General features: G+C 43.0%; 1 protein-coding gene across 1 annotated transcript in view; it reads right to left on the minus strand.

The window, feature by feature from the left end:
* Positions 1–14,522, minus strand: part of DPF3 (double PHD fingers 3) — a 163,903-nt gene that overhangs the window by 73,995 nt on the left and 75,386 nt on the right. The window contains exon 3 of the mRNA XM_086749496.1: positions 13,101–13,208. Coding sequence (XP_086605622.1) covers positions 13,101–13,208 — 108 coding nt within the window. The remainder of the gene's footprint in view (positions 1–13,100; positions 13,209–14,522) is intronic.

The following is a 14,522-nucleotide window of genomic DNA, read 5'->3' on the forward strand; positions in this document are numbered from 1 at the left end:
ATGCAGGAAGGCTATTATATTCCTTCTCCTTGCCTACTGCACCTAAACTATGTTTCAGTTTGTTCTGAAAACTGCCACAGGAAAGTCTGAAAAACGGAAGCTCTGGGCCTTGAATTATGCCTTTTCAGTATCTCTCTCCTTTCTCCTCTCAGCTAACAGAGAAGCACTGTAAACTCCTGAATCCTGAATATGTACATTCTGGGCCCTTTCTGCACCTTACAAAACACAGTGATAACAGATAATAATGGGGAAGAAGAAGAGATAGCTATGCAAGGGGAAAACAAAGTGAAATACAGAATAGTTGCTCTTCTCTCCTTTCCCCCTGCTCGGCTTTCATTTCCCCTTTGTTCATCTAACGTTGAGCCAAACTAAGCCAAAGGAGCTGCCGTGCTGGGCTATAAGATTGATGGCTGCAGGCAGACTCCACAGCGAAGAGACGGATGACTGGTCATTTCCCCCAGTGCACTGAGAAACATCCATCCTTGCAGCCATGCTGAGCCCATTCTTGCTCCTTTTGAAAACAGATAAACACAGGCAGCCGGAGGCACCTGAGTGTCCTTCTCGCTCAGAAGGACACAGTTATACTCCTCCGGGTTCCTTGAGAAGGTCGCTCTGTCCATCCCTAAACATCTGGCTGTGGGATTTGCTAACTCTCTCCCTCCCCCAGCAATCATCCATCTATTAAAGCACAGTGCAGGTTGGAAGAAAACGGTGAAGAGAATTGTGTGACAACCTCATCAATCTACAGCTACACGCTTGGCTATTTAGTTTCCTTTGTGCTACTCCTAAATGCAGGACGGGGAGAATTGCTACTGGTATGGAAAGAGTGAATTGTGGAAATGGCAACATGGATTGGAGTAAGTCCTTATGACTATTAAAATGTTGTGCATGTACTAAAGCAGTAGGGAACTAATTAAGATTCAGGACTGAAAGGCAAAACAAAAAAGTTGGATGCACTCTGGTTCCATCTGTAGCACTTGCTGAGTGTTTAGATGTACTTGGGGCACCATCTTTAGCAGAGAGAGGTTATTTTATTTTGCCCATCCAGATATTAACAGAAAGCTCCCTGGAAGAATATACTGTAAGTATATTTATAATGCCAACGCTGGTATAGCAGCTTCAGAGGCACAAAGCGCTGAATCCTGACTCCTTTCTATTTAGTTAATAGTGTCTTTGTTTGCTGATACTGTCCTGGTCTATAGTGTTGCTCACAGATACAGCCTCTGTGTTTCCAGTTCTCCTGCCGTGCTGCTACCTCACTTAGGCAATGAGCATTACATGGCAGATGTACCCATAGCATCAGTAACAAATACAGCATCACTCCAGAAATTCCTATAACTATGAACCTCACTTTGTCAGAGTAGCACGCATCTGTAACCATGTCATTCACAGACTTTGCATCAAGGAAATGATGAGAAGATAAGACCATTCACCATCTCTCAAAAACACAAAGAAAGGAGTCACTTGCCTAAAGCATTTAAATGTAGTTTTAGCACTCTACCTGTCTGAACCAGCTTTGAAAATTTGTCTTTTATTCCCATCATTCAATGCTGTTTATTTTAGGCCGACAACAAAAAGATTTTCTCTACAGCTCTGTAGGACATGCACAGGATATTAATCATAACCATATGTGTTCCTAAGACATCAACCCCATACTTCCCAAGGGCAGTCATATGCATTCAGGAGCGCATAATTTCCATCAAGAGGAGTAAAGTTTTCATCTTTTCTCCTACATCAAGAACCATGGCTTTAGCTGATGGAAATTGCTGCTCTCTGTAGTATTTAATGGAACTGTACCCACCTACAACAGCTAAGGTCCTGGCCCTAAATTACCTTGTTCATTTAAGGGAAGCCATGCTCCAAGCGCATCCTAAGCGAGATCTCAGGTCTGGAAGACATTGCACAGAAAAAGCTGTATCCATCTGTTCCATTCTTAATTCCCCTCCAAGCGTACGTTGCATCGACCCTCCTTCCCCTAAGTAGTTCATTACTGGGAATGGACACCATGGCAAACACCAATGGTGTCAGAATTCTGAGGCATAAAATACCTCTAATAAACTATTAGGCGATCAAATGCAAAATGCAGGGAATATTGAAATGTAATCTGGTAGAAACATATTTAATATCTCTCAGGTACAAGATGATCATGAGGTTGTAAAATGTTTACTCCAGAGAATGGGAATGACAGACTGAAGACTTTCACCGAAGAAGATGCTGGGAGGTGCAGGGATGTGGGAGGGGAAGCCATCACACTCCCCATTCTGCTCTCAGCAATTTGTAAAGCTTGGCTTGTAAGATTTCACACTGGACTTTATATTAACATTTATCGCTCATTCCGTTATATTACGCACCAGAAAAATATCACCAGCTATAAATTTTATAATATTTCAGACCACAAAACAATTTCATTTGCTATGTGTCAGGAGAACAATAAAATTGAATAAAAGTTTTTTTAAAAATCATACTTTGAATGTGATGATATTCCATAATCTCTTTGCTATTTTTTGTTAACATTTTCTTCTAGAAAGCAGCACACAGGTTCTACTATACGGTTGATCCAGTAGGCCAGTGACTTTATTGGGCTCTGTCTTGCAGGATGCAGAGTACCAAACCTGCAAGTCTGGTCCAACCCAGTACTTTACATGTGGATTTAATTTTAAGCATGTGACAAGTCCCATTAATTACAAAAAGATCACTCATGTTCTAAAAGGCCAAGCTCAGGTGCTTTCCTTGTCCAGGGTTAGACAGCTTGGCATCTTACAAGACTAAGCCCTGGGGACTTGATCCTATAAACCCTTTTTCATGTGATTACAGGAGAACTCCCAGGATTACTCACATGAACATACAAAATACATGCAGTGAATTAGATAACAGATATCCATTTCCTAGTATCTTGTGTCCAGTACTTGCATCTAAACTATTCTTGTGCTTCACAAAAATCCTTCTGCCGATGTGCTTATCCTTTTTCAGGCATCAGTACCAGCTATACTAAGAAAAAGGCCAGTAGGTTTGCCAGCAAAGCTGCTCAGGTTCAGCACTAGGGGAAGACTCCTACAGGGCAGGGTGGCTTCCCAGCCACCACTCCCCTTTGCTGGAGAGCTGATGATCTCTGCCTTGGGGGAAACAAATCTGCAGGGCTCCTGCATTTCCCCAGGCATCATCCCCTGGCACTTCCCCAGGGGTTCCCATACCCCTTCCTCCTGACAAGCCTTGAGGGAACTGCTTGGGCAACCCACTCCTGCACCCCCAACGCCTACTCAGGGAGCACCAAAAGAGTCTTTCAAAGCAACCTTTTCCCTAGGAAGAGAATCCCATCCTCAGCTCACCTGCACTCCCTTCTTTTTAAGGTTAAATCTGTTTATTTCAGAAATAAGTAATCCTGATGGCTACTTGCAAACGTAAATGCTAACTCCATAGTAAGGGGATAAATCCCACACCATTTTACCTCTCCAATAGGAATAATGTGTATCTTAGGGACATGACATTCACAGTCAGGCCTTGGCAGCTTAAGAGGCACATGCTGAAAAACCTCATCCCAAAGATGCATCCTAGCAGCCAGGTGGTAGGTCAAACACGCAGTAGCTGAGAAAAGTGAAAGAGCAAAACAATGGGCTGGATAACATAGAAAGGGTGGTGGCACAAGTAAGCTCCCTCTTAAGCAGCCCAGGTATTTCAAGCCAATGCCATCTCAGCTGCCTGAGCCCTTCAAGCTTTTCTCACGTCTTGCAGATCGAGCCCCAAGAGATGACCTGCAGTCACACTGTAGAGGCTCCAAGTAGTTCACCAGCACAACCAATTCGTTCAGTTTAATAGACTATTGTACTGACCAGAACATTTTTCAACATGGCCTGGCTCCAAAGTCACCGTCACTCCATTTTCACAAAAATACTAAATGCAACTAAGACTACACACCAGTGGAAAAAAAAAAAAATCACCTCTCAGTGGCTGCACTGCTTCTGAAATTCCAACAACCTCGTATCTGTGGGTCACTGCACATGCAGTCTACTTTCTCATTCTCAGGGACAGGACTCTGAGAACTCAGACAGATAAAGATTTAACAGTTTCCAAAAACACCTTATCTTGTGCAGTTGCTACTTCTGCTTTAGCCTGATGACTAGAGCCAGAGGGCTCCGGCTTCAATGGGCTTTTGATCAAAACCCAGAGAGGTTCCAAAGCCCGGTGGCTTCTTCACACAGCTTTCTCCTAATTATGCAAACTGGCTCAGCCACACAAGAACGAGGAGTAATCCCAGGTGATTCATACGAGCAATCTTAGCTAACCAACACAGTTTTCCTGGTAAAGCTGCGCATATAAAATACTTGTAGTGACCTGTTCCAGATCTCACAAATGAAAGAGAAACTATTTACACAAAGCTGATCCTGTAAATTCTAGCAGCATGACTGTGGAGTTCAGCAGCAGAAACAATGTTTTTGTTTTCTTGACTGGACTATTTATAGAAAATTATTTGCTTTTCTAGAAATAAGTGTGTTTTATTTCCATACCTGCAAATTCATCAAATTCCATTTGGGGGAAAATATGCATTCACTCATATCCTTGAACCTACTGAGCTGAGCTAGTCTAAGAATTTGCAGCTTATCACACGTAACAATACCCAGCAAGAACAGTGCATGATTTGAAGGAAAAGTTATAACAGCCCTTGCAGCCATGACATACAGAAGGCTAGCTCATCTGTGGCCAAAATGAAGCAAGAAGAGTTACACTGTGCAAAAACAGAGATGTCTGTCTAACACTTACACAGCACAGCCAGTCTTGCGAGAAGTGGCTCAACAATTCATCTATGGCGAGTCTCTTTATTTGTATATATGGGTGTGTAACAAATTACTTGTTTTTCATCACCATCCTGATACATATAAGCTCAGGTTTTGCACCAGAGCTGGTACACTTTCATAGCAGTTTTGCAAGGCTTCATACTGACAGCCAAAATGTTTAATACTGGCACTTTAAAGGCTTGGCAAGTGGCACCCTTTATTCATACATTCCTTTAAATAAAAAAAAAGTCTCCCTTACCCCTCCCAAGCTCTCTAAAAAGGGTTATTAACTATCTGTTAGGCACGTCTCTGAGATGGACAAATGAGATCAATGTTTTAGCACCTCCATTTTACATACTGAGAAGCTGAGAGAAAAATAGATATTCCATTGTCCCTCGTGCTGTGTAGCCCTGTACAGACGATGTAAGTACATGATAGTGGGACAGGACATTAAATGCAGAGGTTGGGATCTCTACTGCAGACTGGCAATGAAACAAAAATATTTCACTGCAGGACTTCCACATCATGATTCAGTGTCAGTGAATACATGCAGAAAGGAACAGGTTCTCCGGTATTCTTAGTGCCATGTAAGAAATGGAAAGCAAACTTTATCTGGCCAGAGATCTGGATCACCAAAGGTCCCCTTTGTACACGTGCAGGAGGAATTTAAAGGTGGTGGACGAGAAGGAATAGAGTCTGGTTAAATATGCCTGTAAAAGGAAGGCACTGACTCACAAGGAGGTCCCACACGGAGGAGTTTTCTCTTGGTGACAGCAAGTCACTTTTTCTAACCCGAGTCATAGCTGGATGCATAAGTGCCATAGAGCAGAAGCTCTTGCCTGTGATGCCATGTCCTGCTGTGAACAATCTGAAGGCAGGATTAGTGGAGAATCAGAGCCTACTGTTTTGATTCAGTAGCGTTGATGGACTCATATGTAAGCTGCAGGCTTAGCTGATGAATAAACATCTACTTAAATTTAGGCCAATACGTAGGTACTTTACTGGATAAGAAGCCCAAAAGAGAAGGCCTAGCAGAAATCAGTATTTATTTTGGTATAAATAAAAGCTAGACTGGTAAAAAATGAATTTCCCCCCCATTCTCATGGGAGGTTCCCAATTTGCTAAAGAAATTACAGGAAAAAAAAAACAGTTGGGGTGTTTAGGGATTCCTACAGTCATGATGAACATTTCCTTTTCCTTACACATTGAAATTTCTTATCTATCCCTAAAAAAAAAAAACAAACAAACAAACAAAAAAAAACCCACCCCAAACCAAAAAACCAACACCTTCCAGCATCCCTGCTCCCAGATTTGGATTCAAAACATAAATCTTCATTTTATTCCAAAGTGCCACAGAAATGTGACATATAGAGGTACATGATAGACCAACCTCAGGATTCAGAATGGCCAGTAAGCAGATATGAACTGTAACATATCAAATGAGAACTGAAAATTGCCCACCCTGTCACAAAAAAAAAAAAAGTATCTTTTTGTTTTTCCTCTACATGAGGTGCCAAAAATAAAGGTTGATGGGAATGGGTGAAAATGAGATCTGCTGTAGCACAACCAGAAGCTCCAGGATCCATGTGGAATTGCTCAGTAAAATTCTTTGACGTGGGTCAAATATGAAGCTCACGATCGTCCACACTCAGTGATGTGGAGTTATTTGACATTTGACCTGATGTTTGCGTAACACTTGACCTAAACAGACTGCAGGACTGTTGCTTTGGCACCACCTACCAAAATCAAATCTTGCTTGTAACAAATAATAATTTAAAAAGAGGCTAACATGGACCTGATGGAGCGAGTCCAGAGGAGGGCTATGAAGATAATCAGAGGGCTGGAGCACCTCTCCTATGGGCACAGGCTGAGAGAGTTGGGGCTGTTCAGCCGGGAGAGAAGGCTCCAGGGAGAGCTGATAGTGGCCTTCCAGTGTCTAAAGGGGGCTTACAAGAAAGAGATGGGGAGAAACTCTCCAGCAGGGCCTGTTGTGACAGGACGATGGGTAATGGCTTTAAACTAAAAGAGAGTAGATTCAGACTGGATAGAAGGACAAAATTTTTTACAATGAGGGTGGTGGAGCACTGGCACACGTTGCCCAGAGAGGTGGCGGAAGTGCCATCCCTGCAAACATTCAAGGCCAGGCTGGACGCGGCTCTGAGCGACCTGATCTGGTTGGAGATGTCCCTGCTCCTTGCCAGGGGAGTTGGACCGGACGACCTCTAAAGGTCCCTTCCAACCCTAATGATTCTGTGATTCTACTCCTGCCACGGAAGACGATCTGTTACGCAGCTGACCGATGGAGCAAGCCCAGCCCCTCCCCTCCCCTGGTTTTGCCCCCAGAGCCCCATGCCCCGCCCCCCACCCCCCCCCGGCCCGAGTTCAGCTCGGCCGAGGCAGAGCCCGGCCCGGCCCCCGCAGAGCACGCGCGCGCCGCTCAGTGCGCCCTCTGCTGGCTGGCAGCAGCGCCGGCTCGCGCCCGGGTACGGCGGCGGCCGATTTGAATTCAAGGTTTTGGAGGGAGGACAGCAAACGTCACAGAAGCTGAGAACAGGCTGTTAAACTCCGTCTTGCACGAGGAATCTAGACCAAGCCATCAGAGAACAAAAGTCGCTCCTCTCTGCTGGCTGTCAGGCCACATCTACCCCAAGTTTAGGTTTCAGGACAGCAGATGTTAATAAAATTCATGCAAAATTAAAAAAAAAACCCAAAAAACAACAACAACAAAAACCTAACACTAAAATAAACTCTACACAAAAGTACCTTTGGTAAATTCACATCTGCAGAAACCTGTCAGAAGTCTGAACACTCGATACATTGATATTATAGCCCCCTTCAGGAATATCATACCCAATTCATGTGAATTTTACAGAAGTACTCTTATTTGGCACCAGAATTATTCTGCCAGTTTTGATCCTAAGACAGGCTTAATGGATCTTAAAGAGGAGCCACAGGCAAGTCTGATAACATAACAGGAACCTAACCTTTAATCTCAGATAAGCTTCCACGTATGTTAAATAGCAGCAAAACTTTTTGTGAAGAAAAGATGCGCCGTTCCTTACGGTGTTCATAGTGAAACACCACTGCTGCCTGGCAGCACTGTACAAGAACCAACGTGTGATTGTGTAGAAACTGCTGAGATTGAAAGTGAAACTAGTCAATATTAATTGGCCCATCTGAGAATAACGATCAAAGGAAATTCTCATGAATTAGTGTTTTGAATTATTTTTAGGCTCTGATATCTTTGAGTGACACTGGACATAGCAACCAGACAAAGAAAAAAGAATATGGAACTCGGGAGAACTGAGCTCTTTCTGTGTTTTTGGGTTCGATTTCCAGCTCTGCCACAAACCTTCAGTTAAACCTTCATAATAGGAGTTTATTTGTTGTTCATTTCTCCATTTTGGAATTGAATTACTTCCTTTACTGTATTTTGTATATTTGGACTGTAAGATCGGCCATAGCAGAGAGTATAAGAAGCCTTCACAACAACCCCCAGGATGACGATCTAACCTGCTGCTTGAGTCTGTAGATGCTATCATATAAGTGATACTAAAACAAACACTGTCCTTTGGCTTTTTAATTTCATCTTTACTTTATCTCTGTGAAGTGCCCCATCTTAAAGAGCACTGACCTCCACAGATATGCTGAGCATCTTCCACAGTGTTGGGGGCACTCATCACTTCCCAGGAGAAACACAGTACCTTGTACAATCAGACACAGTCTCTACAAGGCAAATTGAGATGGTTGCAAGAGATAATAGCTTATCTGTCAGGATGCCGTTCATTCACCCACACAGCTATATCCCATATGTCAGATTAAAACAGATCAGGCATTGTTTAAGTGGCATCTACAAATCTGTTATCAGTACTTGCCTCAAATAATTCTACCATGGTTCATCATAGCAAGTGAAAAATACTTTTGTTTACTTTTACCTCTTCAACGGTTGGTAAAAAAAAAGCCATTTCTGCAGTTGAGCTGAACACTAGACTGCCCAGAGACAAGTAACAGAACAGACACTAGCACAGGACACCAGCTCATTCTCACCAGAGTAGCAGCACACAAACTCTACTCCGTGTCCTCCAAGTGGGTGGGAAGGCCACCTGCTGTGAGACCCCACAGTTGGCTTTCAGTCTAAAACCAAAGGACAGCAGTGAATTGAGACAAAAGCTCTCCAGTCATGTTCTTCACACTTACACAGCACATGAAATAAAAGCTCTGTGTTTATGTGTGTATGTATCTATATTTAGCCATCTTGTAAAACTGAAGTAGGACACTACCAATTTAATTCCGCCAGAGTTTTTGGCCACACCACCCTATCTGTTGTCATCTGCATAGCTGCAAAGCTTGGGTAATACCTGCCTGTCAACAGGGTTTACTGCAGGTAATGCCACTTCCACAGTACTGATACCTGACCCAATACAAAATCATGATACCACCCAGTACCACAAAACCACTAAGTATATAGGACAATGAGCAATTAATATTTCAAGGGGCCTTGGGTGTAATCATGGATCTCTTGCATTTCTAACCCTCATCTTTCCAGCTGCTCTGATATTACTGAGGGCCAGAACCCTACTGCATGCCTTTGCAGCACCTACAGCTCAAGGTGATGGTAGAAGAGCTGGCAATTCTCCTCCCATTCCTTTGGAAGAACAGGCTACCCAGCCCAGTCTAATGCTCTCCCTCACCCATTCCCAGGCTCACACACTTCCCATGCACAGGAGCTCTGCTCTGCTCTTGCTCCTTTTCAGGGCAGGAGGAGAACAGCCAGCTGAGGAGCAAGCGTGGAAGCAAGAGCTGCTTCCAGCCCTCCACCTGCGCCGCACTGAAGTGCTGTGCAAATACCACTGCCCAGTTCTGCGGAGAATCAGATTTGCCCACACTTGGTTGAACAAAAGTCTAGTTTCATTAATATTATGAGAGTATCAACATCTAATAACTTTAGCACTCTGTACTTCAAAAATCACAGTGTTAGCAACATGTCAATATATTGCCCATGACTAGGAGTTTGTTTCAAATCTGTAACACTGTTCATAGAAGTCTAGACTGCCACACTACAACGACTCATGTAACAGCTCTTATCCATTGCAACAATGAAAACTTGCCTGCACTTGAGCCACAATGCTTGGCTCTGATGATACAAAAGTACCACTGGAAGACGAAGACCAGCCCACGTGAAAGTAAGTGTCAGGAATACTTAGTGCTATTCCTAAAGGTCTGGTAATAATATTGACTGTATTGTCACTGAAGTGCTTATCATAAGTTTTGGCAATATTTTATTTCTACTCTATCTACTGGATAGACTACTGGCTGGGATGGATGATTCTTAGAAACAGTATTAACATGAACATTGCTAGACTCTTGATCAAACAGCTTTACTAGGGCAATCCATGCACGTAACTCTGAGTACTGTGGCAGAGGAAAATAGACCTCTAAAGGCTGCATCAGCAACACCTATTCCAGTCGTCCGATCTTTACAACTTTGGCTGTAACTATTCCTAAAACCAAATACTTCCACTTGAAACTAAATAAAAGCAACAGACCAGGCCAATAAAAGCACCACATTCTATTAAGAAGCAAGCAGCAACTGACCCCAAGAAAAACATTATAGTGCACTTGCATTTTACAAAAAAAAAAAAAAAAAAAGGCAGGAGACTGTTGGAGCATGATTGTTTTCTTCATTAGGTTTTGGTATTTCCAAATACAAAACTCTCACTCACTGAACTGTCACGCACTACCTAAACCTGCAAGGTACCAACACTGCAAAAGTAGGTTGTAACTATAAATACTATATTATTACTCAGGATTTATCATACCCTTGAACTGCTAGCAAGACTTAATTCTACTTAATGACCAGCTGATGACTTGCTACAACTTATCAAAACAAAACATCCTAGGTCTATGTATCTCCTGAATTATGTAGAAGTCTTGAACTTCTGGATGCAACTTATTGCTATAATGAGCCACTCCAAAAGCCCAGATGCAGTCCAAGCAGGTATTCACACCCCCAGTGCTTATCCCACTGACTGCTGGATTGGCAACTTTTGGAGCCAAGATCACCTTCTGTTTGTTACAGTGGCAGTCTCAGGAGAAGTACTTCTAAACAGTTAGCGAATGTAAAACTTAATAAAACTAATGTTTAGCCCTAATTTGATGTCCTACAATTGCATTGCTTGCATATGTTCCATAACATATAACCAATCCAACCAGCCTCCTATAACCATATAACCAGCCTCCTACAGAAAAACCAGCTACTCGCGTATTAACCCAGCACAAGCACTCTCTAGCTGCCGAGAACAGCTCTAACCCGTGACTAGGATGACCAAGCCCTAAGTGAAGTAAAACTATGGAACATTTAGATTAGTTTTCTTCCAAATTTATTTTACATGTTCTACACTTGTGAACTATGTACTTTTTAAGGGATCTTAAACTGCCATATTTTTGCCTCACACAGCCATCTAATATTTAACTGAGAAATAAAGAGGTCAGCATAAGGTACCTTCCTAGTTCAGCATTATGCTTTACGACAGTGTCCCCCTCCCAAACGTACATTATTTCTGCAGTTCATGATGAAAACAAATCACACTGTATTTTTCTCAAATTGTCAAAAGCTACCTTTAAATGGAGATCCAATGTTTTCCATAGGTTATATAGTTTCAAATCATAGAAAGGAAAAATCCTGTTTTTGGCGAGTGGGTCTATTCTGGATATGCACAGATGGAGTGAAATTATTTTGTGGTGTAACTGACAAGGAAAGTTAATCACCAGATAGAAATTGGTTGGAAAATAGATTTAAATGGCAGAGCAATATAGCTTGCCTTATTTGGCTGCCACCACCAATGCAACAAAAGTAGCACTCCTGAGATGCAGAAGAGATGTTTATAGCAGGGGAAAAAAAAACAGAGACAGACATGCTGAGGTCTCTTTATCTGATAACTTTGTGGTAATTGCCTTTCATGCCCTGTGGCAGGCATTCAGTGAGTACAGCAAAGAAACGTAATGCAAACAAAGAAGAGTCAAACTCTACACTACTGCTGTACTTTACTAAATTACCAAGGTACAGCAGTGTTTGCATCATCACAAAGTCTGAGGCAGACATTTCTATGGGCCAGCATCATCCTCTTCCTAGAGTTCAGCCTCATTTCCACCAGTGTACCTGACTGATTTCACCGGTTCTTTCTGAGCAGCCCTGCTGTGAGGTCTTGTTCTATTTGCTGGCTGATATTTTGCCCTTGGTTTGAACCCCAACTGAATGGTTACAGGCATTTCTCCCTCTTGTCCAGCTGTCTCCTGACATCTCCTATATTGAAGGTAGAGAGCCTTCAAAAACTGTTTCTACCAAAATCAACATTCATTTTGCCTCTAATTTTACTGGGTTTAGAACTTGTCTCTACTGTCCCCGACTCTCTCTTCACCAACTACTGCATAGAAGCAAAGCCATCAGTATTGCTGAGCATAGCTCTGTTCCCAGAAACCTTCTGTCAAACAGGTTTTTAAAACATTCTTAATCTACATTTTGGGGTTTTCTCCTGTACTTTTTATACTGGCAGTGTCTCACCTTTTAAAAACCACATACAGCTGTGAGTACATGTGTTCTCTCTTCCTCATAATAGCTGACCCTAAAGATGGCAAGCCTTTATTACTAACTGCAGGGAAGAATGCACAACACTATGCTCTACCTGACGCAGCTGTAGCTCCTCCACATCTGCTTTTCAGTCACTCATTCCACATCCAGACTCATCGTTTCATGTAGTTCAATTGTGGGGGAAGAGTACCAAGGACAAGAATGAAAGAAGAATGGACTAAAGTACACATGCAGGCATACACACATATACACAAATCTGGCATATGCTCACTGATTTTTATTATTTGCTGTTTATAATCCAGTCACACTCCTGGTCCCCAGCCCCATTATGAAAAATCTTATCACCGTACCGTTCCACACATAAAGCGGTCTTTTTCACAAAGATTAGGCAGCAGATGTCAGAGTGAGATTTTGTATTAATAACACACTGAGGCAATAATTAGTAATATATTGATCCTTTACATCCTCATGAATTTGCTGACAGAAGCCAACATTCACCCCTACGGAAGGTAAATTCATCTCCCATTGCATTCAACGCAAGTTGTACACGTTTCTGCAAGGGATGAGTTGAGTGCAGAAGGTTTGGTGGTTATTATAGCAAATAAAGTAAGATGCAACAGATGCAGAAAGAAATGGTTGGAGAGGAGTAAAGATAAAGTCCAAGGTCTAAATGCCGGGTTTGCATGTATGCCAGCTGCTCTGCAGCACAGGAGAGAGAAAGGGAGAGGCAAACAAATACTTACCAGGTTTAATTTCCAGCAGCTTCAGCCTGGAATCCTCAGGGGGATGCAAACGCCTCTTTTTGCGCCAGCAACGTGCTGGGTATGTGTACAGCTGACCCGGGGCAAGGCCTGAAGATTAAAGGCAGAAAATAAATATAATCACATTTCATTTTGTAAACCACAAGCACTGTCTCTAGTGTCTTTGTTCTTGCCCTTCTAGCGTCTCCTTGTTGGAGGGTTCAATCCTGCAAACAGTGAAGCAGAACCACACACTCAAGTGCTTCTGAGGTTTCTCAGCACCTCTTGGGATTAGGCCTAGAGAGAATCCAGGTCCCACTTACACACTTCACTCAGCTCACTGAAACCAGAGCTGCACATAAATAATTTGTGATTTCTTCAGGGTAAATAGAATTTCAGGCTCTCCTGGGTCAGAGGGGTGCTGCCTCCTCATGGGCAGAGAAAGCTCCTTATGAAAGGAGAGATGGAGTTCTGACACACAAATCATAAGGCCCTGGTGCATAGAGCAGCTCAGGAAATTTGTGTCTTCCAAGTGGGAGCAAACCAAGATCCATGAGGCCTGGCTATCAGGGCTCTGTATTTTTGCTTGAATTCCAGACTTTTCTTTGAAGACAGATTCTTCATTCTGCTTATTACCTCCTCATGCCAACATCCTGAATGAGGGAGGAGATACAGCAGTAATGTTTATATTACTGCGTGGCTCAATTGAATCACATTTGGCATCGCTGGCTTCAGAGCTGCCCCGGCTCTCCTGACAGACACCGCTTAGCCAACGTTCAAGCAATGCTTTGCTCTCTTGTATGCAGAACACAGCAGGGCTTCATGAATGCATTGCTACTAGGGGCACAGAAGTGCACTGCCAAGTACTTCAAAGTAGCCTCAACTGCCCCAGATACTCACGACACACAGAAATACCCAGCAAGGCACAGTAAAGTTAGAAGGATGTCATTCTCTCTCCTGCTTCGCCTGCCCTCTCCACCAACCAATTCTGCTTTGGCTCTTCTGTCCTTCTGCTGTTGCTGTTGGTCTTGAAGGGGCTGGTCATAGTTTAGCTCCACTCAGGACCAAGCTACACAGTCTCTCACTCACTCACTCCCCCCACCCTCCATGGGACCGGGAGAACCAGTAAAGAAAAGAAGGCAAAACTCATGGATTGAGATTAAAAACATTTAAGAGAACAACAAAAGAAAAGAAAACAGAGATGGAAAACAAACAAACATTAAGCCAAATAACACAAAATATTGAAACACATAACTGACAGCACAACAGCTCACAGCCAATCCTGACACCCAGCTCCCTCCCCAGTAGCAGGAGGCTCCCCTCAGCACCCTCCTCACAGATACACTGAGGCTGGTGTCACAGGGTGTGGAACAGCCCTTGGGCCAATTTGGGTAAACTGTCCCAGCTGTTGGCTAACTAGTGAAC

Source organism: Chlamydotis macqueenii, chromosome 5 (assembly GCF_036417535.1).
Source record: "Chlamydotis macqueenii isolate bChlMac1 chromosome 5, bChlMac1.mat, whole genome shotgun sequence".
NCBI lineage: Eukaryota > Metazoa > Chordata > Aves > Otidiformes > Otididae > Chlamydotis > Chlamydotis macqueenii.